General features: G+C 43.2%; 2 protein-coding genes across 4 annotated transcripts; both read right to left on the minus strand.

Annotated features, from left to right (window-relative positions):
• Positions 1-30: 30 nt before the first annotated feature.
• LOC138622490 (probable ATP-dependent RNA helicase DDX17) lies at positions 31-8,073 on the minus strand. Of its 2 annotated transcripts, none has more exons than XM_069701335.1 (13): positions 7,681-8,073; positions 7,340-7,499; positions 7,151-7,247; positions 6,890-7,023; positions 6,489-6,554; positions 6,207-6,348; positions 5,884-6,044; positions 5,512-5,684; positions 5,157-5,267; positions 4,973-5,034; positions 4,828-4,887; positions 1,600-1,827; positions 31-1,286 (listed from the first exon to the last, which is right to left on the minus strand). In XM_069701335.1, the coding sequence occupies exons 1-13, from the start codon at positions 7,728-7,730 to the stop codon at positions 811-813; spliced, it is 1,920 nt and encodes a 639-aa protein (XP_069557436.1). In that variant the 5' UTR covers positions 7,731-8,073; the 3' UTR covers positions 31-810. The 2 variants fall into 2 exon arrangements, with proteins under 2 accessions (XP_069557436.1, XP_069557437.1); XM_069701336.1 differs by having other exon boundaries at positions 7,340-7,496; positions 7,681-8,072.
• Positions 8,074-8,934: 861 nt separating this feature from the next.
• LOC138622495 (transmembrane protein 184B-like) lies at positions 8,935-25,647 on the minus strand. 2 transcript variants are annotated; one of them, XM_069701348.1, is made up of 10 exons: positions 25,163-25,647; positions 22,126-22,359; positions 18,443-18,608; positions 15,679-15,769; positions 15,474-15,549; positions 14,275-14,366; positions 13,556-13,725; positions 12,535-12,729; positions 12,161-12,187; positions 8,935-11,472 (listed from the first exon to the last, which is right to left on the minus strand). In XM_069701348.1, exons 2-10 carry the CDS (start codon positions 22,357-22,359, stop codon positions 11,243-11,245), a joined length of 1,281 nt encoding a protein of 426 aa, XP_069557449.1. In that variant the 5' UTR covers positions 25,163-25,647; the 3' UTR covers positions 8,935-11,242. The 2 variants fall into 2 exon arrangements, with proteins under 2 accessions (XP_069557449.1, XP_069557450.1); XM_069701349.1 differs by lacking the exon at positions 12,161-12,187.
• Positions 25,648-26,178: the final 531 nt, after the last annotated feature.

Consider the following 26,178-nt stretch of genomic DNA (forward strand, 5'->3'; position numbering starts at 1 on the left):
AGCAGCAAAGATTTACAGAAGACACGAATATACACGGACGTGCTTTATTAACCATCAGAAAACAAACTGTAGAAAGGGACTTACTGTAAGCTGGGAACTGTCAATCATCACTGCTGCAAACACTGGACTGAGTTAGCCTACAGTGGGTCTCAGCAGATTTGTTAGCAAATACAAACTTAGAAATGGGGAAAAAAAAGCTCAATTACATGCATGTGACTTCGTATACACAAGTCTAGAAGGCCTAAAATGATCATTTACATAAAGGTTCAAATGAAAAGATGTTTTTAACCCTAATTTTCTTCAACATAGATCAAAATCTCTTCCCCCCCCCCCAATAGTTCCAATTTTTTTTCCAACAAAATAAAAGATAAGTGAACCAGAAACTAGCTTAGATGCAAGAAATAAGTTCAGCCCCTAATCAAATCCTCTATAAATCCTCAGCTCGCATACAGAGGCTCACGATACAAAAACATGTTTATACAAAGTGTTTTTCTCTCAACAATAGTGACAACCTCAGTTAAATGAAACAGACGAGCTTCTATCAAACTAAATAATGAATCCTGATTCATTTGACTGCAAAGAGAATCAAAAGGAAAACAGGTCGACTACTTCATGAACAAGCTGGGACCCAGTCTAAATGTTGAATGAGGATCTTTAAAGCGCTGACGAGTTGTTTTATAACTGGAATGTTGGAATCGGAAACATGTTGCAAAATCAACACATTTCTAAGTGAGACCGAGTCCTGTCTGTGTGTAGTGTGTGTAGTGTGTGTAGTGTGTGTAGTGCTGTGTGACTGATGTGTAGACCACATTACTTCCTGCCTGATAGAGAAGTTGGCGGTGGGGGAGCGAACTGGAACGGCGAGTGTCCCATCAGGACCATGGTGGGCTGGGGAGGGTTGAACGGCTGGGCCATCAGAGGCTGCGGGCCCGACGAAGGGGGCGGGGCCTGTCCCACCGCGACACTCCCCGTCCCGGAGCCGCCCCTGGAGCTGCTGCTGCTGCTGCTGCTGTTGCTGCTGTTGTTGTTGTTGTTGTTGTGGTACTGGTCGCATGAGTTGGAGCTGGAGCTGGAGCCGTAGCTGCGTCCCCCGTCCCTGCTGCTGCGATCTCTGTACGAGGAGGAAGAGGAGCGGCGGCTGTCTCGGCCGTAGCTGCTGCTGCTGCCGCGGCTGTCCTTGGAGCTGCCGCCTCCACCCACAGAACGCATCCGCCGATCACACTCGTCCTGGTACATCAGGTTGGGATTGTTAGAGTTGGAGTTGCCACGGAAACGGGAACGGCCACCTGGGAGGTGAAAAGGGAAGGGAGGGGAAAGGTAAAAGCAAATAATAAAATGCAATCATTCAGATAAATATTTGTTTATGGGATGAAGCACTCACTCTTTTCAAATGTAGTCGAGCAGCTCTCAGATTATATTAAACCGTTTTATTTCATCTTTCACAAATACTTCTATACTAGACATTTTATGACGAAGAAATAGTTTAGTCGCAAAAGTAGTCCCCCCAAAAAAACCAACCCCAACAGCAAATCAAACTATTTCCTCTTTGGTGTAGAGACCTCAGCATCCACAATATTAAGGCAGCATGCACTCCCTCACCTCCCCCGCGCCCCGTGTCCACCAGCTGCAGCAGTTTGGGATTGATGGCCTGTCGGGCTTCCTCCAGCACCCGGATCAGCTCTCGGGCCTGCCGGAGGTTCCCCGGAGTGAAGAAGGTGTAAGCAGTGCCTTTGTTGGTGCTGCGGGCCGTGCGGCCGATACGATGGATGTAGTCCTCCGACGAGTTGGGGTAGTCATAGTTGATGACAAACTTGACGTCCTCCACGTCTTGACATCAGAGGCAGTAGATTTGGAGCGGTGGAGCAGAGGTGGTGTGATGGGATCAGTTACAGGGAGGGAAAACATACAAAGTAAAGTCAGGACAAAACCAACGCTGGACGGGATCTGAATCAGTCAATTTATTCCATAAATATGAAGGTTTGCTTTTCTTACTGGGAACATTCAGACAGACAATACCTGCAAGACACCAACCATCCTCTGAAAGCATCACTTACCTGTCAAATGGTCAACTATTTGTACAAGACACAATTAGAAAATGACTCAACATGCCAATTACAAAACAGCGCTCTGTAATCTAGTAGAGCGATAAACGTTTTGCACACATACAAACAGGTTCCATGCAGTCAAAGAGAACGATGAACTGAATTAAGTTGGGGGAAACGTTACTGTGATTTTTGGACGATATTGAATTAATTTTAAGAGACAAGTGACCCTGAGATTTAACTTTAACATGATCCTCGTGTAAAAGACGGATTGAGAAGTTGGTGATTAACGACTGAAGATCAACTGAGATATTTCTTTCTTTTTTTTTGGAGGGGGGGGGGGTTCAAAACAAATTAGAGGTCTGTTTCTCATTACAGTTGACGAAGGGCTCAGAAAACACTGCTGATTAGAGGAAAACCAAGTCTTGTTTTGGAAGCATCATGATGAAGGCTGGCGGAGGAGGAGATATGGGGGGGGGGGTGGGCGGGTGTAAAGGGTGGGACAGGGGGGTAGGGGTACGGTACTTACCCTGTAAGATTAAGTGATGATATACAAAGTTACCTCTCTGTGCCCCCAACCCATCAGCAGTCCTGGGAGGTCTGCAGGGGTAGGAGGAGAGCACGCAGGACCAAAACAAAAAAGCAGTCCCTTCTCCCACCTCGCCACTCCTCCACAACACTCCCAACGCTAGAAACAGTCTGGGCCAGAGCTCCAGCTGGACTGTGCTGGGTTGCGGTCCTACTCTAGTCTTAACTGGGCCTCTTCGTGTCTCCGCGAAGACATAACTGCTGGGTTTAGTGGGAGGTGATCGGTGGAGAGGCCTTTCTGGATTCTTTCACGCCAACCGAGAGCCACTTCTTTCATTACCGAGTGGCAGTTACACTTCTAATGGAGATGTGGGTCAGTGGGAGATTTTCTTTTGGGCTTTGATTGGTGTGACTTGTTCCAAAATGCCTCCCGTGTCACTTCCAGCGGCAGTGGTATCATAGAGCCCAGCTTTTCAAGTTCAGTAACAAGAAACAGACACTAAAGGAGAAGACATGTGGACGTTTTCTGTGAGAAGGGTCTAAGAGCGGGCTCTGCCGGGGAATTTTAGTCCTTACAGTTTGCGCAAGTCCTTATGACGGAATTTAGCAAGCCTAAACTGCTGGTCTGGTGTGATGTGTACAAAGAAAAATGGCTAAAGTGTTAAAGACAAACTGGGGGTGAAAGCAGGGGACACAGTGGATTTGAGGGCTAAGGGACAAAAAGGTTCAGAAATGGTTCAAAGGAAACCAGAAGAAGACAACAGGAGACCGAGAGGTGGCCAAAGTGGAAGCAGGGGAAGTGAAAAAGTGATGAACCGGAGAAAGGAGGACACATTTAAGAGAAGAAATGAGCAAAAGAGGACACCGAGGACAGCAGGAAAAAAAAGACATGACGTGAGCGGGGCAGAGGGTGAAGGACAGAAGTGAAAGGGAGGGAAACTGATTATACAGAGGTGGTTCCTCCAGGCCAGGACTCCTGCCAGCCAGGACCAGACATGACGTCCGCAGAGGGAGAGGCCCGCCGGCACAGCCAGTTGGTGGGGGGTGTCAGGGGCTGGCATCAGGGGGCAGTTCAGAGGGGAGTCTCCAGCATAGCCGCCCATGCCCGGCTTTCCACCCTCACTTCCTTGATGGTGTCTCTTTCTCTGTCTTCTCGTAACCCACCACTGTATCTCAGCTTCTGTTAAGGTGTCTTATCTGCGGGATCAATTTAGGCCAAAATTGTGATGTCCGAGGTTTGTTCTGAGGAATGGAAATGTATCTCCTCAAGGACTTTGCAGGAAACGTCTCAATCCATATCCCGTCAGAATAAATACACAAGATATTGAAAGCTTGTATTTAAATAAAAGTCTCTGGGTGAGTCTGAGTTAATCTGATCAGTAAATGGTGTGGTGAGTCCCTGTGATGACGGCATGGCCAAAGGGAGTCCACCCTCTTCCACACACCCCCGTCTTCGCCCTCTCACCTGACAGCTGCCCCCAAACCTACGATCAAATTTGGAAGCCCAGCAGCACCCTGCGCTGTGACCCTGCCCCCCCCCGCCGCCGCCCCACCATATCGCCCAGGCGGCCAGTGTCCTGGAGGGGGTGGGGGAGAGTTTTGTCAGCGGGCTCTGTTCAAAGTTTTCAGCGGAGATGGCTGTGTCTGGGACTGATTAATCAGGCTGTCTCTCTCCCCGAGTCAGCTTTCGATTTGTCATGCCTAGGTCCGGCTGCAGGCTCCCGAGGGCCTGTGTGCTTCTAGTTGCCGGAAGAGAGACTTGGAAACAAACAAACAAACAAAACAAAAACAAACAAAAAAAAAAACGAAAAAAAAAATGAAAAGAAAACAAATGAACACAGAATTAGGTTAAAGGTTGATTGCCATCCTATAAGGGGTTTCTTTACTAGCCTCACCCCTTACATCCTCACACTTCATTCAACAGCATTCCTATGTTCTGCTTCTCTCCGTGTCATTCCATAAAAGTAAAGTGACTTAAATCTTCACAGGAAACTCTGCTTCAAATACGAAATACTTCTTAGATACTCGCGTTATCTGAGAAGCATCACATTCTTCAAAAGAAGTGCCAATCGGTGTGTGTTTGTGGTTTACTTCTGATAAATCTACGACAGGTAAACATGCAGTGAAAGTCTGATCATGATATATTGACCGTTATTAATATTATTCAGCATATTGAATGGTCAAACATGTGTTCCGTATCAGTGTGTGGCTACACTAAGGAAATGATCTGCTTTGCACATGAGCACACGTGACATACCCAAACCACGAGAGGCCACGTCAGTAGCAATGAGGATGGGAGCTTTGCCACTTCGAAACTCTGCAACAAGAGACAAATAATAGATTATTATAGGAGCAGCAGCAGGCTCAGAGACAAAACCAAAGAAAAGGGAGAAATGTTGTACCTGACAATACCCAGTCTCTCTCCGGTTGGCTCTTGTCACCATGGATACACATTGCTGGCCACCTACAAGACAAACCAACAAGCTGTCAGATATGAACATGTAGTTTTTGTTGGGATGATTTTTTTTTTCCTTCTTCAAAATGATACTTTCTTCATCCTTGAAAGGAAGTGCACCATCAGCTCACCCGTCACGCCTCATCCTGCGCGTGAGGTCGTCACACCGTTTCTTGGTCTCGACAAAGATGATGGTCTTGTTCTCTTTCTCGGCCATTATCTCCTCCATCAGCTGGATCAGCCTGAGGGGAAAAACGAACATAATATTTCAAAGTTATCATACAGCCCGTTTCGAAAGGGGCCGTGATCATTAAGTTCAGGATCGAAAGGGGTGGGGAAGACATCAGCTAAACAGGAAAAGACCGAGATGCAAGAACAACACGTATAAAAAAAAAAAAAAAAATCAATAATATTATAAAAGGGTCCTAAACAATATAACCCAAACTGTAACGAAGGTAAAGAAACATCTGCTGTGTGACCTCTTACTTGTTTTCCTTTTCACTCTCCATGCAAACATCAACAATCTGGAGGATGTTGTGGTTGGCGCTGAGCTCCAGAGCTCCAACGTTGATTTGGACGTATTCCTTCAGGAAGTCCTCTGCCAGTTGGCGAACGTCTTTGGGCCAGGTCGCACTCCACATCAGGGTCTGTCTGTCCGGCTGGACAAACGGCACAAAGTAAACGACAGCTTCAAAACGCTATGACGACTGCTTCATGTGATAAGTGCTAGGAATACTCAAATATGATGCAAACGTTATCAAAGCAGGAATTTCTTGCTGCCAAAAACAGTTTCATTCTTTAAAAATATAATTTTCTACATAAACACAAGCAGGTAGAGCTCGTGGATAGGAGCTTTACCCTAATCTGGTCCACAATTTTGCGAATCTGTGGTTCGAAGCCCATGTCCAGCATGCGGTCGGCTTCGTCCAGGACGAGGTACGTGCAGCGCCGCAGGTTTGTCTTTCCGGCCTCGAGGAAGTCAATCAGACGGCCCGGCGTGGCGATGCAGATCTCCACACCTAGGTGACAAAAAAAACGGAAACGTAATTTATCAAAATACTAAAACGTGACCGATCCAATGTGGATTTTTAGGGAGACAAAACTGCTCGGCTGACATGAACAAAAAAATAAATGGCACAAAACGGCATTGATCCAAAGAGTAAAGTCGTAGCACTCTTCACCTCTCTCCAGGTCTCGGATTTGAGGTCCCTTTGGGGCGCCGCCATACACACAAGTGCTTTTGATGCGGGATGACTTTCCATAGTCGCACGCCACCTGCTGGACCTGCTGAGCCAGTTCTCTCGTGGGGGCCAACACCAAGCACTGTAGGGCACACGCACAATGAAGCAACAATCCACTCTTTGGTGCAAAAGACATTTTGATGTTGTGTTAAGATGGTCGTTTAACATCTTGTAAACTCAAGACCACACAATCACGAGTGTATTTCTCTTCTCCTCACGTACAACGGGTCCATCTCCACGCTCCAAGTAGGGCTGGTGATTGATGTGCACGACGGCAGGCAGGAGATACTGAAGAAAGAAACAGAAATTCATCGTCCGGTCTTTCCTGTTCATAGGCTCTACTTGGGCTGCTCGCTCAGGCAGATAAAATCACCTGGTTTCCACTTAAGCAAATCGCACACACAGTTAAAATGCTTCATTTGTCTCTTTACGAACTCCTTTGTGGCCACGCGCCTGTCTCGAGTCGCATGCGCTGCAGTAACTGAACGGGAACTAGAGGCTTCTCCGTCTACAGATACCCCGGACGTGAGGCGTTGGGAGGATACGACTCGAAAAGAATCACGAGACCAGCGAAGGTCCGCACCTCTCGTATTCATCTCTAACGGAGTGACCGTGTGCCTCACCGACAAGGTCTTCCCAGAGCCGGTCTGAGCGATGCCCACCATGTCTCTCCCGCTGAGGGCCAGAGGGAAACCTTGTGCCTGAATGGCTGTGGGCTCCTTGAAATTCTGCTGCATCAGCACATCCATTACAGATTCTAGATGGAGAGGCAGAAAGAAACACAGACTTTGGTTATTTATGACACGGCAGGTTTAGCACCAGCAGCTGAAGTCGGGTCCACTTGTTTTTTTTAGCAAGTGTTGCTATGCATGAAATGCACTTACGGGGAAACTGTGCCTGGTGGAAGCTGGTGACAGGCTTTGGGCAGCCTGAACCCCGGACAGTGATTTCTCTCTTCCTGCGATGCTCCTCGACATCATACTGAAAAGCACAACAAGTGTGCAGACGAGACTTAAAACACGGCTCCTTCCAACCTCGGGCTGAAGACCAGACTTATGACATCACAAGGATACCTGGCTCATTCGCTGCAAATCCTGATGCTCGTTGTAAAAGTTCTTCTCAAATTTGGGAAGTCCCTCCAGGTCCCATCTCTTCTTCCGTAAACGCTCACCGGGATTCCCAAACTTTTTCCCCGACGGTGGTCCGCCTCTGCTGGATCCGAATCGAGGACTGCTGCCACATGGGAATACCATTAACTTTATTTTGCATTTTCTACGTAATCCGTCCATCGATCGTATTCGCAATAAACTCATCTAAGACCTTTTTATTTTATTTTTTTTAAATGTATTTTACGACAGCTCCGCTGGTGTTAGCTCCTCAGCTAACCGGCTCGTTGATTAAATCGGCTCCTTACCATCTGTCGCGGCCGCGGTCTCGATCCCTGTCTCCGTAAGAACCTCTCATGTTTGATTAAACGCGATCTCCTGTGAATTACGAATCCGTGATTAAATTGTTCCGTGTGGTCAACCTGTCACTTATCGCGGTGGTTTCAGGCCTTGTTTGAAGGAGCGATGTTCACCGCCGCCGCCGCCGCCCGGCCTCTGTTTGAGACAAATGTTCACGCTGACTGAATGTAAAAAACCCCCCAAAAAAACAACTGTTGCTTTTGTTTATTTGCTTGTTGAAAATTAAAATGTCACAACAAACCACGTTGCTCTGGTTACAAATGTTATTAAACGTCAGCTCAGTTGCCTAAATAACAGGACGTGCACTCAGCTGGCAAACGGAAGTTCATATGATTGGCTGGTTACTGAGGAGAACCCGCCCCCCCCATACTTGATTGACATTTGTGTATACTGTATTGCATTTTTTTTTTTTTTTTACATTTATTTATTTGTTGGTTTGTCTATATTTTTTTAATTTATTACCACATGCGAGTTTTTAAACGGTAAATCCGGCTTTCCAAACATATATATACTCTAAATCGTATTTACGATTTTCTACTTAAACCAAATCATAAACTCTTAATTTTAAAAGCAGTTATATTGTTGAATTCGATATTTTTTTGTATATTCAGACAACAACATCCCATAAATAACCGCAGTAAAAACTGAACATAGTTATGACAAAAGCAATCTCTACTGCAGGGCTCTATTGTATTGCTGAGCTGCGTAGTACATTTTCCCACTATGGGATTAATAAATCAAATCTAATCTAATCTAATCAGTGATTTAATAAATATTCAAATCCTTCATAACCACCCATAATTTAAAATACTACCAGTAACAGTCTATCTGCCAAATTGTTACTCAACACGTAGGGGTATAGCTCCTGTTACATACTGTGTATGCTGGTTGGATTATAGGTTTAAAGGTCTATTAACATGTACAGTAAATGGAATTTAAACAAAGCAACTGGTGAGGTGGGGAAAATAGTTTTTGTATTTTGTACACAGCTCGCTAATTTAATTGACACTTTAATGTGCTTCATATCTTACATGCTAATTCTAGGTTTAGAAAATCCTGTCCTAAAAGTAAATGGTATGACTGCCAGGATTTATCTGGACGCTAGCTATTTTATATCAAGTCAAATCAGTTTAAAATAAATGTAGAATTAATGCACAATGTCACATGTTGCTTTGATGATGTTTCTACAAGCTGACAAAAACTTCCCATTTGTCTTTTATTTCCTTCGCAACACCAACAGAAATCAATATATTATCGAAACATGTGATATTACCAATATACAAATTAAAAAGTATACCACATTAAAGAAAACAGGGGTATATATATGAAATTAAAATATTAAAACACAAAAATAACAAAACAAAGCACAAAAGTAACAAGCAATGCCATCACAGTCATGATCATAAATGTCCCACAGTGCTCAGATTGACTCTATTTACAGCATTCTTTCAGACATAGTATTTCCTTGTTTTATATATTCGGCTATGTGACATTCAACTTTTACACAAAGTATCAAAACTATCTTAGTTTTCAATCAAGATGTTTGGGTTTAATATGCTTTTAGCTGTGGGCAAATTATAAGGTAGTGAATTGGGACTTTTTCCAATACAAACGACTAAATCAAAAATCAAATCAAAACAGATACACTCAACTGTAATTTTAACTGAAGCATTAAAGGTGGCTGGAGGGGAAACGGGTTAGCAGTCACCGCAGGAAACCAAATTCAACAAATGCTTTCATGATTTTCTGACCGGAATGCCATTTTCTCATTAGGGAGTAAATGGAGGGAACACGTCAATTTGGCTGTTCATTTTTCATCTTGGCTACATTCACTCCTCACAATGATCGTACTGTGTGTTTACATCAACTCGAGTCAATCTTTTAAAATCTGATCCGATTCTGCAGCCAACCAACAGAACAAACGCGCACCGAGAGGCGGCACCGGACCTGATGTCCCTCAGCTCCGCGATCCGCCATTAAACATTTAGGATCACAAACCACAAGCGAGTTAAAAACTGGCCACTTTGAAAACGCAACTGATAGATACAGTGTGGACAATGAACTTTTGGAGAAAAAATTATAATAATATAAACCAGAGGATGTCTGGCCAACCTGCAGGTTTTCACGTGCTTGAGGATTTTTCCACTTCCTTCTGTTCAACCACACATCACTGTTTTCTGCTTTACTGCAACCCTGTTAATTGCAGCTTTAAAATGCCCCATTTATTCAAGTACAGGGTCAAATTGATTGTATGTGTGTGTATATTGAAAATGTGAGTCCAGTGAAATTTAAAGCCTTGTTTTGCACAACCTTTCTCACTCACTACCACTGCAGCAGCGATGCCATTACGGACAGCACCAGCGGAGGTGCGCCTGGTCTGCGCCGCACGCAACGCCATTAATTATGAGATCATAATCCACTGCACATCCCAGCTGGGCCGGCTCTGCGGGGAAGTGTTGCTTCTCCAGTAATCTGTAATCTGTGTGGGCGCTGTCCTTCCGTCAGTCGCCCCGCCCACTCTAAAATCTCTCCTGCAGCTGTTCCCTCTGCGCCCCACAAGACGGTTGCATTGCAGGCCAACAGCTCGAGTCACACGCGTTTGTTTTCACGTGTTCAAATGAACCCACAACAACAATGACAAAAATACACAGTATATTCGTAACATTTCTAGAAGAACAAGTTTCCAACAAACTAGCCTTTAAATGCATTATATCCCCCAAGGTAATACAACATTTGAATAAAATAATTATTTATGATTAAACTCACATCGCAAAATGAACCCACAGCAGTTCAAAGGCGCCTCAGTTTTATTTGACTATAAATCAACCCTAAACGTTAAGACAGTGTCTGGAGCTCAGTACTGCTCCCTGTATTTGGCAATGTTAGAGAGAGTTGGCAGAGGGCTGAGGAGTATAGATTGAGAACCAATACAAAAAGTAAAGAATTAAGGAGGCCATGTGTTTCAGACGAAGATGTCACTTATTTTCTCAAGCTTATGTGACATTTTCTTTTTTTTTTTTTTGCCGTAGTATCTAAAGTGCGGTATTAAAGATAATATATGTAGGCACGGTTATTTGTACTGATCCGTATTCCGTGGTTGAATACAGATGTCGTATTTCCATCAATCATAGCCCATGACATCAACACAAATAACAGCTTAGCCAGCTAATGAATCCAATGTTCCCAACCTCACTCCCTTCCTCACTGTATTTGTAACATCTCTTTTCTCTTCACGCTCCCCTCTTTTCCAACTGCAGCAATTATTTCCCTTTTCCTCATTAAAGACTCCCTCACACCTCCCACTCCTCCTGCAGTCTGATGACCACGATTTCACAGATCTGACATAAATCTGATCTTTTGTTATTTTTAAATATCAATTAAAAAAGAAAAAAAAGAATCTGACCTTTCATGGCAAGGTTGAACCAAAAGATCTGATTTGTCTCACGTAGTTGCGAAAATTTAAACACGGGCTACAGGAGTGAAACGAGCCTCAGAGTGAGTGTTGGAGTCTCAGAACTCATCGTCAGAGCTGAGCAGGAGAGTCTTTTCATTGTCCCCGCGGGTGCTGAGGTTGCTGTGGCTGCGCGACAGAGGCGGCCCCCCACTGCGCTCCAGCGTGGACTGCTGGGTGTACTGCTGATAGGCCGGGGAGAAGTTGTGGATGGCGTCCTGGACCATGTCCCCCGGATTCATGGTCTCCTTCAGGCTGCTGGAGATGCTCTTCATTGGGGCACAGCGACCTGGAGGTGGGATGGGAAGGTTGGATTATTAATAAACTAACACTGAGCACAACAGACGAGGGACGAAAGGGACAGATGAGGGAAAATGATCTAAATTTTCCAAATACATCTTTGAAATGTGACAAAAAATACAATTAGATGTAAGAAATAAATCTAATCCCTGAATAATGAAGACATGCAGATTGCGTAGTAAAGATACAGCGTATAGCTGATATTAGTCAGGGTCAAGATAAATGCCCATTAGACCTGTCAGATAATAAAATAAAACACATTTATTTCCATTAACAATTTACTTTGCTGCAGATCTTACCACCAACATTTCTTTACCAACATAAATGGTATTCTGCAACCTGGGTACGGACACAGGCTGAAATAAATTCTGCTCATAGAAATGTTGAGGCAAAATGATCATGAGCTGAATGATCATAAAATATTTGTAAACAAACTTTTATGTACTTTTAATGTAAAAATAATAATAACTGTTACACACTGGACAGCAAATTAAAACAAACAAATCATAAAAAAGTATAAATAAAATGAATTCATGCCGAACTGAGAATCGTAACACCAATAACGATACAGTAATGGACTTTTAACCGCAATGAAACACAAAAAAGCCAACAAAAAAAAGTTTTAAAATACAGAACTGTGACGGATAGAGACGAAACACAGCCAACATCAGACCTACCATACTGTCCATAGATTGGAAATGAGCCTTTTGAGTGCCGCACAGTGAGGAGGAGAGAAAAAGAAGGCACAGAAAGACAAGAAAGTCAAGATGACAATGAAGGAACAGAAAAACAGCAGCAGAAAAGACTCAAAGTGTTTAGGAGAGTGTTAAAGATAGGAATCAAGGTGAAAAGGGAGGTCAGATCAGTTCTGAAAGACTGCAGACATTCGACTGTATAACTGAGTGGATCACAACTCAGATACTGACATTATAATAGACACACTGCCGTACAGACTCTCTTATTCTTCACAATTTGCTTTGCTTTTTCAATCTGAAACACAGCTGTATGACACTGGCCTCTTTATACCTTCACACACAGACATATTGCTTACCATACGAGTCCAGTCTTTTGTCCATGTACACCTTGTAAGTGAAGGCATGGCGCAAAGCAATAGCAGCAAAGAACATCTCGATGCAGATGATGAAGTTTTGGTAGCCCGCGGCGACTGTTCCTTCACCCACGGAGAAGTTGGCGGAGCTGATCTGAGGAATAGCGCCACACTTCTCCAGGATGGCCAGCAGCATCCCTGAATCATACGGAGTCAGAAAAAAAAGACATCATGAACAGAGAGGGGTTACTAAGTGATTTTTAGTCACATGCTTCCTTTGAATCTTTCATCTGTACACGAGTAGACCTGACTAGACACCAGACAAATGAAAGAAAACACCTTTTAGAAAAAATGGGATGGTTTGCATATTAACAGAGAAACCGGTTTCATGCCAAAGCGTGTAATACACCCATCAGTCCACAAGAGGGATACAGTGTCAGTGCCGAGGTGTGAAATGTAAAGTGCCTCCTGTTTGGGCACCAGAGACCTTGAGGTAAGGTTTAGGAACAGATCAGATGGACTGAATGTGACACAGTTGCTATTTGGTTAGGTTTAGGAACCAAACTACTAAAAGATAAGAGTTTGAGTTTAAATAAGTAATTTTACGCAGTTACTTAGGTTATGAAAGTTAATCATGTTTCAAATGTCACATTGACTTTTGCTTTCCCACGGGTTCAAAGAACCGTCTCTAATCACTCTTTGTACTTGCTCATATGACCTCCATCTTTGACCCTGGTCATACGAGGTGAGGCAAATCGTGACACTGAAACAGTACCCTCTAGTGGACTGACAGGCGTATTACACACTTTGATGTGATGCTGGGCTGCAACAGACATTTTAGCTGCAAGATTCTTTTGCTGCTCTGATGAACGGAGCGCCCTTCCTTGTGCAAACACTGCTCGACCTCGGGGCTCACTTCATTGTCTTTGCCATCTTTTTACAGCTGCCTTTAACAAACCCGTTCCAAGGTAATGGGTGTCTGAAGTCAATATGTTAATACAAGTTCAGAGTGTGGCGTTCTTACCCTGCCAGAAGGAGAGAAAGATGACTGACTTGACCATGAAGAACTTGAGCACGGGGTTGTATGGGACGAGCAGCTCACGGGTGGCAAAGTAGAAGAGGAAGAGAGCGTATAGCGACAGACTGACAGAGATGTTGTAGATTATCGTGACGTACAGGTAGCCACTGGCCACACTGGAGGAGAGAGGCACAGACAAATCACGTAAACACAGATTCACAATGAGCTTTAGCTCTGACGCGTACCTCACAGTCCGTGTGACGCGACAGTAACACGACGTTTTAATTAACTTGAAGCTACACAACGGCAAGTTCATTTACATTTGGTCAATCAGTGAAAACCATTCAGCATCTCAGTTCTGAACTTGCAGCACTGCTTTGTGAAAGAAACTGATGAGCATATTGCACAAGTCTTATAGTTTATTAAACAGATGGAAATCTGGACTGTGGAAAAGCACTGTGGGTGTGTTTTGTGCAGTGGGTATTTTTAAAAGTACTGATCTCAGAACTACACAGCAGCGCCAACGAGAGACTTCAATTTACATCTTTTAAAAAAGGGAGAATAATTAAAGATACGGATGCTCCGTATTTAAACAGTTCAATCGAAGCTGCTCAGCTGTTGTGGTCTGAAAACATATTATGGCTGAAGCTGGTCACGACAGTCAGACCACACAAAAACTCCGCTCAGGCAGATAAACATTCAGGTAAGTTGCTGTGGAAACATACTTGAAGTCTCCATCTTTGTATTTCCCAAAGGTCTGCAGCATGACAGTGATCACTGCCATCAGAGGTTTCACCACGCAGAACTGGAGAGTTGCCTGAGGAAGAGTGAATGAATATGAACAAAACATGCATTAACCCTAGTATGACTGTCACAGTGTACAGTATGTGTTCCTATATCTGTAAAAACACCGATCCAATATTGATGTCGGATATCGGTCTGATACTGAATCAGCTAATCGTCATCAGTGACAATGGGGTCGATCTATTCAGCTCAGTTCTAGTTTCACGTCTACTTACTACGTCATGCATCAGCAGGGTGCTGGGAGACAGAGGCAGTTTACTCGAAGGAAGATGGGAGGGAGATAACCACAAAGTTGGCTGTGTGGAGGTGTTTCACGCTGTGAAGTCAAACCTGATGGTGTCTTACACATAAAAGAATGACCCCGGTCTCTTTCACACAGTGAGTCATACAGCTTTATTCATTAATCCCCGGTACGGGCTGGAGATGTCAGTATCAGACTACATCCAAAGCCCAGGTATCAGGACTGAACAAGTCGCAGATGTGCATCCCTTAAATTAAAACGTAGTTATTACCAGAGGTGTAGTGCTACTTGTTAAAGATGTGGCTCATTTCTAAAGTTCTCCAACCCCTCTTCCAAACGGTTCACTTTACATACAATACTCACGAATGTGCACTGTTTTAATTCAATAAATTCAACAATAATATCAAATGTTATTGAGTCACAACCTATTCCCGCAAATGTTTCACAATAAAAGCCTTTTTAACAAACAAAGTGTCTATAGCTACTGAAATGTTAAAGGGCTTTTAATTAGAAACCGATACAGGAAGTGTTCAGTAGGATCAATGGTATTTTCGCAGTATTTTTAACAGGCAAACAAGAGCAGATCAAAACGAGGCTTTGAGTTGACATGGAATCAATCAATACACCTTAAATGTCTATATGACATCTTGTCCATTTGTTTTTATTGGCTTTCTTGCACGACAAACACTTCAGAAATGATTGGCTTTTCAATAACTTAAAGAATGTAAATTAATTTATGCAAACTGTGAACATTTTACTTCATTACTTGGAGAATAAAAGTGGCTCCAGCAGCACTGCACCTATGGTTATTACACCATCTGAGTGATAGTAAACAATGAACAGTGTTTGAGTGTATGAGGCAAAAAACGGGACTGTTACCTGTTTGCAAAACCTGAGGAAACCAATGGAGTAGGTCTTCCCCCACAGACAACAGGTCCCATACATACAGCTTGACCTAAAAGAAGAGCGGGTGAAAACAGGCCAAACTAAATGTAAAGGCTATCTAAACATGAAAAGATACCAATGACACCAGGAAGAAATAGAAAGGAATCAAAGAGGGAAAACGACAGCAAAGTAGACTTACTCGATAGGTTTCCCTCGGATTTCAGCCATGATGGCGCTCTCTCCTCCCAGATACTCGTAACACAGACTCAGGAAGTTGTAGATGACAAAGGCTTCAGAGAGTCACACAGAAAAAAGGTTATTGGGTTTTTCGGAGTGAAAAGTGGTGTTTTAGAAAAAAAAAAAAAAAAATTATTAAACAATATATTTTGTAACTGGAGTTCAGTCCCTCCATTAGATTAGGTAGAGTTGGTCGTTTTTTGGGGAAAATAGTGAAGTACACCATCCAACCAAGAAATCACATTTCAGAGATGAACCAATCTTGGAGCAAAAAAACCCTCCAAAAACATACTGATGTGTGATGCTGTAGCTTTAGCGGTGGCCCTTAGTTAAAAAGAGTTGTCAATACATTACATTTCATTACATTTAGCTGACGCTTTTGTCCAAAGCGACTTACAATAAGTGCATTTCAACCATGAGGGGACAAAACCCAGAACGACAGGAATCAAGAAAATACAATTTCTTCAAGAAAGCCGAACTACAAAGTGCTATGAGTAAGTGCCATTTTAAGTGCTACTAAAGTTCTACTACAGAACATTTGGTGTAACTGTAATTGTAAATTAATTGCATGCGTTTCAGAACTGCTGAGCTTGCCATTTAGAAGGTTAGAAAGGTGAGTCATGCCATTCAGCAGGCATGTACATGATTGGGTGCCGGTTGTGAAGAAGGTATCGGTCTGTGCATAATTATAAAGTAGAGTTCTCCGGCGCAGAGAGCGGATGAGAGGACGCCGGTGTGAACAGTGTGCAGGAAAGTAAACTCTGGTGGAAACTCGTGATCACGGCGGACTGCCACACACAACGATGATGGTTCAGAGAACAATGTTCACAATAAATCATCTCTAACAAGAGAATTACACACATTTGAGATGATGACATTCACTGTTAAACAACTATTGCTAATCAATCCAAATCTTCACAACACTGACACTGATCGCTGCAGTTGGTGTCTCTGAATGAGCAGAAGGTTTCTCTGCTCCCCTCAGTGTTCACAGTCTAATTTAAGGGTGACTCTGCATGCCGCCGCCTGAGCTCTCTTTCCTGTTCAAAGTGTCTGAGCTTTAAAGTAAACCCTGATTGTAGAACAACACCTGCCACAACTCAGTCAGCGCAGTGCTCGCTTTGTCAGTGTTGTATCTGTAATTATAAAGAGGCAGAATTCTTTTCCACTCTAAAATGTATAGACAATGTTTTCAGCTTGAAAATGAAAATAAGAACTATAATATTAAAAAAAACACGTTTTAGTTGTCAATCTAGATTTTTGAGTGCCAATAGTGTCCCTTAAAGAAGCTAACTGCCTGTCACTACTATCTTATCTAATATCAACTGTAACTTTTATTTTCATATACTATTCTACTGTATTCATTGCAAAATGTACTGAATTGCCATACACCCTCAAAAAGAGAGGAAAGGGAAGATTTTTACAGAAGTACCATGACATACACGTTTATATTAACCATAAAAATACATAGAATTTGTGCAAATGTGTAAGAATTTATTTTGAAAAGAACAGTCTGAGGGTGTCTATGTAACCTGGAAGAACACTTAATTCTTCTACAGCCAGCAGAGACAAAAAGATTCAAAGAGCCTGTTTCTCAAACTGTGCACTGACTGATATTTTATTCATGTTATTTACCTAACTTATGTGCACTGGTTTCATTTCAGTTCAGAGTGAGAGTCTTTATTCCCTTTCTGTCGCTGACAGTTGCGTAAGTTTCTCTCCTCCGCTCCGAGTGTGTTTCACCACACGTCAAGTAGAGCGAATGGAGATCGTCTAGTTAATTGATGGACGGTGGAATTGTTTCCCTGCGCAGATTAAAAAAATATATTTTAATATGGGTTGCCAAATATACCTGGGCGGGCCAGCCAAGTAAAGTCCATGTGTAGGGAAGCCTGAGGACATTACTATGTGCAGTGGTACAAATACTACTTTTGTAACCAATTAATCTATCCGTTTTGTTTGTGATTGATTATTGTTTGATTTTTAAATGGTTGGAAAATAGTGAAAAAAGCCCATCACAAGTTGTGGTCATCAAACTGATTAATCGAGGAGCAGTTCAAAACGCGTTTTGAACTGCTCCTCGATTCAAAACGTGTTCAATTTGCAGCGATAAACAGAGAAAAGTAGAAAACTAGTTGCTGTTTGACATCTTTGCCTTCCTGTTCATCAACAAATGATTTCAGTACTACATCTTTTTAAAAGCAGTAATCCTCATAAAGTATATGATGCAATAATAAAAGTAGATTTGTATTAATAAAACCATAGCATGTTATGTAACTGATTCTCAAACTCTACATGACTACTCTGAGGCAGCCGTTTGACAGTAGATACATGATAAGCTGGCACAATAAATTATGATTTATCTGCTCACAAGTCAGATGCCTTCTCAAGGCTTTGCTCATTTTCACACAGTTGCTAGGAAACAGGTTTCCCCTCCACTGCAATCCCAACAGCCCATGGAGACATGACAACAAAGATGGCAACCTTTGGAAATAAAGACAACTGCAAAGGCCATCTGCCACCGGGGTTTCACATCACATAAATTCTCACACCCCTTTTCTAGTCAACTGGGAGTCAAAACCTGCCTTGGAGCACAAAAAGCGAACTCCCCTCCCTGCGGTGAATGTTGACTTGTATTGTGCAGGCCAGATATGGCAGCATATAATCCAGCCTGCAGCAGAAAAGCATGTGTATGACGTCATTGCTCTGTTCCTTTGCTCACTCACCTTCATAGCAGTCCCGGACTGTGTCGAAGTACACATAATACTCCTCAGTAGTGAAGAACAGAAGGCTGATCCAGGAGTCGAAGGCATAGATGGGGACGATGAAGAGGATCCGAACTATGTGCCTCTGCTCATTTGGAGAGCTGTAGTAGCGTAGGTGCATGTAGATCTAAAAAGGAGAGAGGCAGAAAAGAAGGGAGGAAAAACGGGATCCATTAAAAATGGATCAAGTTACATGTTCAGAAATATGAGACCATACTTTGTAAACTGCTCCCATGTGAGAGCCTGCACAGCTGATGTCACACCGTCCCAACTGGTAATAATTACATGTCCAAATGTGTGGACGGTAGCTGAATGCGCTCAAGGAGTAAGAACGTATACTTGGAACAACAGGTTTAACCTTTACATGGTCAGTAACATTAACTCCACAAGTTGCTATAGAAGCAGCTACAGCATTATTTTCTTTACGGCATCTTAATTGAAGGATTTGGATTAAATGTTTTGCAAACAGAGCTGCTTCATGTTGGGAATGCTGATTAATAAAAGGAGGGAGAGAAAGAAACAGACAAATGTACATATAAAAATGCACGTGAGAACATTTACACTTTACATTTACACACAGTATTAAAAAACATGCAGTTGCTGTACCGTGTGTGGTTTTACAAGTAAAGAAGGAAAATGCATTTAAAGAGTTTTCAACTGTAACCGGACTGTTTCGCCTGAGTTCACATTAAAAGCTGGAAATATGTGCTTGTGTGAAGGATGCAGAACTTATATTTCACAATCATGTGAAATATGCTAAATGAAACGGAGGTTGTGCAGAAATATTTATTTCATTTTAGAGTTAGAATTGGCTTTTTGAAAAAAATAAAAAAAAGAGAAAATATTACATGCATGAGCTTCCTGATTGTGAATCCGTGCTTCATAAAGTGTTATTATAAACTGGTTGGCTGAAACTAATTGCTGCCTCATGAAACCTGTTTTTGTGCAGCCAGCATATGTTTGCCATAGTGTGATATTGGAGCAGTGTGTGTCTGCGGAGTGTGTGCTGTGCGTGCGTAGTAACATGTGGGCTTGTTTTAGGTAACTGATACTGGGCTTTTATCACTCCTATTCAGAGCAGCAGACGGCAGGAAGAACAGGGTGGGCCGCTGTCACCGGCACCTCTGTCTGCTCCATCCGGCTCTGCTTCACTTACACAATGCCCCCACCTATCACCTTTCCTGGCCTGTAAACAGACACACACCTTTGGTCAAATAACAAACAGTGGGTGACAACCCACCCGGCAAGACAGTGCACTCACAGGCATTGTTGCTAGGTGACCCTCCTCTGTGCATACACACACACACACACACACGCACACACATCTCCTGCTCTTTGATGATGTCGTAGTAGAGCCAGGAGCACCAGTTTCCAGAGTGACGGAAGGCTATTCTTTAACCCTGTATGTGGAGATCATCGGAAGCAATGGAAGACAAATCATTCATCTATACCTTAAAGGGACGCTCACTTGATACCTCACTGCAACATGAGAACTGGTAAACAATAAAAACAACAGTATTTCGAAGACTAAGTACTCCACAGATTTTGAACACTACACAGGAAACTAAAACAGAAAACACCTTCCTATTGGCTGCATTAAAAGTTGGGCTCACTGAAGTCTCGCCACCCATCCACTGTCAGTTGTCCCGTGCTGGGTATGTTTCAGAGGGCTGAATCAACCTCAGTCAATCAAGCGCAGCAGGTGGGAGCACCCTTGCGGCCTTGCGGTTGGGTTTGGGGCTGTTACCATGAACTGCAACGTCTCGAGTTCACATCCTGCTAGGAACAGTTACCGCATGTCATTCCTCATCTCTGCCTTCCCACATTTCTCTTCATCTCTTTACTGTCAGCTAATAATTCAATGCACAAAATGCCCCAAAATAAAACAAAACAGAAGAAGAGGAGGTAGTATGCATTTACGTAATTTCTTTCCAAGCTTGCAGCTTTTCTGGGACGTCTACTTATTCTGGTGGTAAAACCCCCTTAAAGCTGTATAGCCTTTCCAGCTTTTGTCATTTAACAGTCTTTAAGTTCCACTTTAACAATCTTAGCGCACAGTCTAAAGTTGATGGCACAAGTGCATTAAGGGCAGTGCCTAAATTACTTTTGCTGGTTTCACAGTGGTTCATCTGAGCATAAAGTAAAGGGTATAGTTCAAAGTGGTGGTACTTATTTCCCCTGAATTCATCAGAGGTGTGTTTTGGGCGTTAACATTAAATAATCCAATCACAGTGTCATCACCCATTCCCTTTAGGAGCCAGGTGTGCTTGCACCTTTACAGATTGCCATTATAACGGCAGATTTGCAAAGTTGTAGAAAGAAATGCTTCACTGCAGAGCCAACGGATCTGCTCGTGTGCAGATTGACGTTCACAATCTTTCACACTGTAATCTTTATATTTTTAATCTTTTGCATGTTTGCGCACTGCTGCGAGTGTGTGTAGCACAGTGTACGCACGCTGTGCATCCGCCTGTGTAGGCACATATCACTGTCTTAATAATGTGCCCATAAAATTACAGTAAAATAATGCACCATTGACTTAGGACCAGGTTTTTGTTGGTTAATCGTGCAATCACTTTCCGCTGTCTCAAGACAGCAATGCGGCAACAACACGCATGACAACCGCTTCTTTTAAAACTGCTCAGATGGGCACCCGTGAACGTGTTGTTTTTGCTGTTTAACCAACTCAGACGGAACAAAATGTAACGTGTCGGTCTGAAACTAGCAAAGGCGGTTCGCGTCAGGTGTAATATAGAGCCCTTTGTTTTATGACATTCAAACAGACACTACATATGTATGAAATATTAACACCCCAGTGTTAGTGTTTAGCCACCGTGCAACAAGGATTGAGGCTAAGCCAAAAGTTACTCAGCATTTGGAAGAAGCTGTGTATGAACAGGAAAAGATGAACAAGGCTGATGGAAAAAAACGCTCCAGGGTGTGACAGGCTCTACTATTTTTTTCCCTCTTTTGCTAAAGAGAAGCTCAGGTTTGTGCTCAACAAACCCACCTTTGAGACGTGAATGTTAACAACAGAAAAAAAAAAAAAGAAAGAGGGAACAGTGGGTAGATTGTGATTCAGATGTCGGTTCTGTCTCGGTGCTCCAGTGTAACACAAGAAAACAGCTTCAACCATGCATTTACACTCTGTATTAAACTTGCGAACTTAAACAATAAGTTTGCAGGGAGGGCTTCAGTGTTTTCCTTGATGATACTGGGTCTGTGTTTTGACGGATGATATAGCAACATAAACACATCATAACTTGCTTTTGCCTTTAAAAAACTCCCACCACAGTCAACAGGATGCCCCACTGCACGTGACTCCAGCAAAACATCTCGTCAGCTACGTAGGTATTTCATGCGAAGCTCTTAAGTGCGCTCATACAATTGCAATGTTAAACCAAAACAAACCGGATTAAATGCATAGAACGTAACAAAACATGTCCTTTGGTTCGGACCTTGGTCCAGACTTTCAGGTGCGAAAACGCCCTCAGATCACATTCATCATGTATCTGCTGTCTGACAAAATACCGACACAAAAATAACTAGCTCTGGAAACTAAACCTGAAATCTTGGAGGTATAAATACATTTTAGACCCTTTGACCACTGTACGTTCTGCAAACAAATGTCAGGCTCTCCTTACTTGGTGACATGTGATCAGAAGAGCTGTCCACACAAAGAAGCCTGATACAGTTTGGGCAGTGGAGGTCATGAGGAAGATGGGCTCGTCTGGTGTGACCACTGGAGCTACAGGAACCAACGAGGAGTTGGATCCCTGCGGGGCCACAGGGGCTGGGGACCCCGGGGGGAGGCCATGAGGAGAGGCGTTCCCCAACGTCTCCGACAGGCGTTTGTCTCGCCACCAAAGCTGACTCATCTGTACGAAGAAAGGGTAAAAAAAAAAGACTTCATCATCAAATAATTTAACCCTGACATCTTATCATGAGAACAACAATCAGCTGCAGAACGTCATGTTGCAGGTTACAAAGCGTGAACAAAACACTGTGACGTGTGAATGCATCTCAGCGGGGCTGCACAGCCTTCGACCTAAATCTCAAACCAACATCCGCTGATGCTGGAATCAGAAAACCGAAAAAAGATACAGAGCAGAGCAAAGTAGGACAGTGCACAGATCTGAAACGCAAACGAGATTGTGCGGCATCTATGACAGATGAAGGAAGATCAAAACACAGGGAGGGCAAAAAAAAAAAAATGAAGCATAAGGTGCTGTTAAGAGGGTAAAAACCACACACGCCTGAGAAATGAGGTGGGGGTGGAAGGAGGGGGCTGAAAATCCCTAAAATAAAGCGTGTGACGGCAATGAGCTGAGATCTGCTGACCCAGTTTCTCCCCTTCGTTTTCTCTGTGCTGTGCACGGGGCAGGGAGAGGTGTAGTGCAGCTAGAAATGCTACGACACACGCAAACATATTACCTCTGAGAACTGAAACACCTTTCTACAAATCAGCATGAAAGAGCTGAGAGGGCACAATGAAGCCTTTGGCCTCAGGAATATCCTGGCGTATCCTCGGCGGTCCGATCACAAGTGGACAACTCGAAGTACAGGTTTGAATCGATGTCCGATCTGATCAGACCACGTTCGGAAGTGGTCTGAGACGCAAATGGCCACGTTCCTTAAGTGGTGAGCGCTAATGCTTCCTGGGCCACAGTGAAGGACCGTCTGATCTACTGACGTCCTCTGAATAAGCAACATAAAAGATATCCTGCGTGATTCTGCTGAGCACAGCCGAACTGCACAGAAAGTAGGAGATATTTACAGGCAAATAAAGACTGATGCTCCCAACTCAAGACAGTGCATTTTCCTCATCCGATTATTTACATCTAACGATGTGGAACTATTTACCCACAATAGACTATTTCTTAAACGCACTATTTCAGGTCAGGAGCCTGACGCCCTTCAGACTGATCTGCTGATGTGAAATACTTGATGCAAATTGAAATGAGGTTCAAGTGTACAAGGATGTCACAAGAGTAAAATCCTGTTTCTTTGACTCCTCTCTCCTTGCGTTTTTGTACGTGTTTATTTGCACACAGAGCGAAGAAGTGAGCTCTGATCACAAGCTGTCATTCGAGACGTACCGAGAGTCGTTCTTTGAGCTGCCTCCTTGTGATTGGATCACGCAAAGACGTGTGTTAAGTGCCGGGTGTGAACCACAGATTTTTGACATGACACAATGAGTAAACTGTGAGTGCAACCGCATACAAACGTACACTGGAAAAGTGATGAAAGCTGATCTGTCCAACAAATCGAAAGGAAAAATCCTCACACCTTAACATTTTTAACAAAGACGTACACCACAATTAAACAAACAGAAAGATAAGCCAACAACACGGGCATTTAGACAGAAGCTCCAATCGTATCTGTCGGTAGTCATCTCTTCAGCTACGTCAGTGTCTCGGTGTGGATTCCAGGAAGCCAATAATCTAATCATTCACAGCGAAAAACTAATTTCACAATGACTTTCAAAGCCCCCTTTGCACCAGCTAAATATAGGATGGCACACGGTGTGGTCATGCATGACTCATGCTACAAAGCCTCAATCAGCTTGTGACAATGCAGTAACTGGGAACACATTAGCATGTCTCACACACACACACACACACACACATCAGGATATGTTTTTTTACAAATCAGGCAAAGAAATAAGAAAACAAAACTTAGAACAGCATAGAAAATTTAAACTTTTGCATACCTGGAGTGTTTTTTTAAGAAATACAAGAAAGACAGACAGAATACAAGGATGTTTTTTTTTTTCTAATTTGTGTGATTAAGGAAGCAGCTGACAGATCCTGTTTAACACATTAACACATGCATTTGAATGTGATTATAGTGTTGTGGACTATTTCACAGCTGAATTTCAGTATCCAATCAGATAATGGTACAGTAATGTATTATTTAGTGACACTGGGTCTTACCATTCATCATTTTTGCCGTATTACCAAGCTTCATGATAAGACTACAAGTCTGAAAATTACTGATTACAACCATCCATGACTGTATGCTTATTTTAAGTCAATCAAAACATTACGTCATGTTAAAAAAAAAATAAAAAAATCATCATCAATCATATCTGAGATGAGGTCTGTGTTCATGACTGATGCTGATCACCAGCCTGCACCCACAACAACAGCTCTCCACAGGCAAGAGACGGAGGCAGCTCATCAGTCCTGCTGACTGGAGGTTTCAAAACACGCATTGTACTTTGACCTCGATCGAATCGGCAGCCGTAAGTCTTCAGGCTAAGAGATCATCCTGCAACACATCAGGCCACTCGGGTCCTGTTCAATCGAAGAGGCAGAGAAAGACTTTGGGGCTGAGGGCGACTTGGCGGTGACCGCAAGTCATTTGAACAGCAAGTGTAGCTGGAACAAGTCCCGGAAAGGACGAGAAAGCAGGTTTCAACGCCGTCAACCTCCACATCTGTGTGCAAACAGCCCCGGTGTTCATTTCAGACAAAAGGGTGAGATCGGATGGAAATTCAGCTGATTTTGATTTACGTATCCGGACAATCTAGGAGTGTTAGAAGAACACACTCAAATAAAAGATGGTAGCTGCAGGTCGGTGCTCCTGCCTCCATCCTCCTACCTCCACCCTGCCTCCATCCTGCCTCCACCCTGCCCTCCACCCTACCTCCATCCTGCCTCCACCCTCTTTGCTTACCTTCTCTGCAGTTGTTTGATCTGCGCTGGTTTGACTCCAGACATCAATCTAGCTCCTCACCTCGAGCCGACCGGGAACCTTTGGAGGGACAGGAGGGAGGAGGGAGGAGGTACAAAAAGTTATTTGGCAAAGCGCTGACGTTCAGACGACAGTCAGCCACGTATCTAATCACTGCATCGTTGTGTGAACCCCCGGAAACGGTCTTCTTCAGAGCAGCTGGTCGGTGTCGCTGCGCCGAGCGCTGCTGTTAGCCAACGTTAGCAAGCCCTCGTAGCCCGCCGCTAACTTGCGGTCGCTTATCTTCGTAAAGTCAAAACAAAAAGGAATATAACACATTTTTAAAACAGCAGCGCAGAGTTACAGCGCTAAAAAAGAAAAAAAAAAGAAGAGGCCCACAAACTAAATGACAGATTATCTTGCCATTTCTCCTCCAACGCGGAGGGACTACACACCGTTACTTCACCCACATCACCAGCAGCTCTTCGCAGCGACAACTCTGCTGTTGGCACATGCGCAGTCCGGCCTTAGTCAAACCCGAGGTTTCTCATTGACCGTGAGAAAAAGATGGATCAAGAAAAGTCAACAAAAGTGGAGAGCAACGTTATTAATTTTTATTACTTCATAAAATATACACAAATACTGTAAATAAAGTGTGTTAAAGAACTGTACATGTTATCAGTACACAATACATAAAGTGAAACCCCCATTGCCCCATCCTCTCCTATACCATCCCCAACCCGACAGTTACAATGCCACTGGGTCATGGTGGCCTGTACAAAGGTAATTACACACAAGTACACTGCTATTTACACATCCCTGCAATTGCATCAGTTATGTTTTCTTCTGAGTGACATCATCAAGGTTGCTGGAGGTTAAAAATCCAAAAGGTGACATCAAACTATTTAGCATATCAGTTTTGCAGAAGAGATATTGACAGCCCTAAGTATAGTATGAAGTGCACAGGCAGCCGTCAGAGAGAAAGAGCAGAGAAACAAAGGGATAGGCAAAACAAAAGA

Source organism: Brachyistius frenatus, unplaced genomic scaffold, assembly GCF_029030835.1.
Source record: "Brachyistius frenatus isolate BFR_SWC_R1_liver_20210118 unplaced genomic scaffold, ASM2903083v1 Contig_36, whole genome shotgun sequence".
Classification (NCBI taxonomy): Eukaryota; Metazoa; Chordata; class Actinopteri; family Embiotocidae; genus Brachyistius; species Brachyistius frenatus.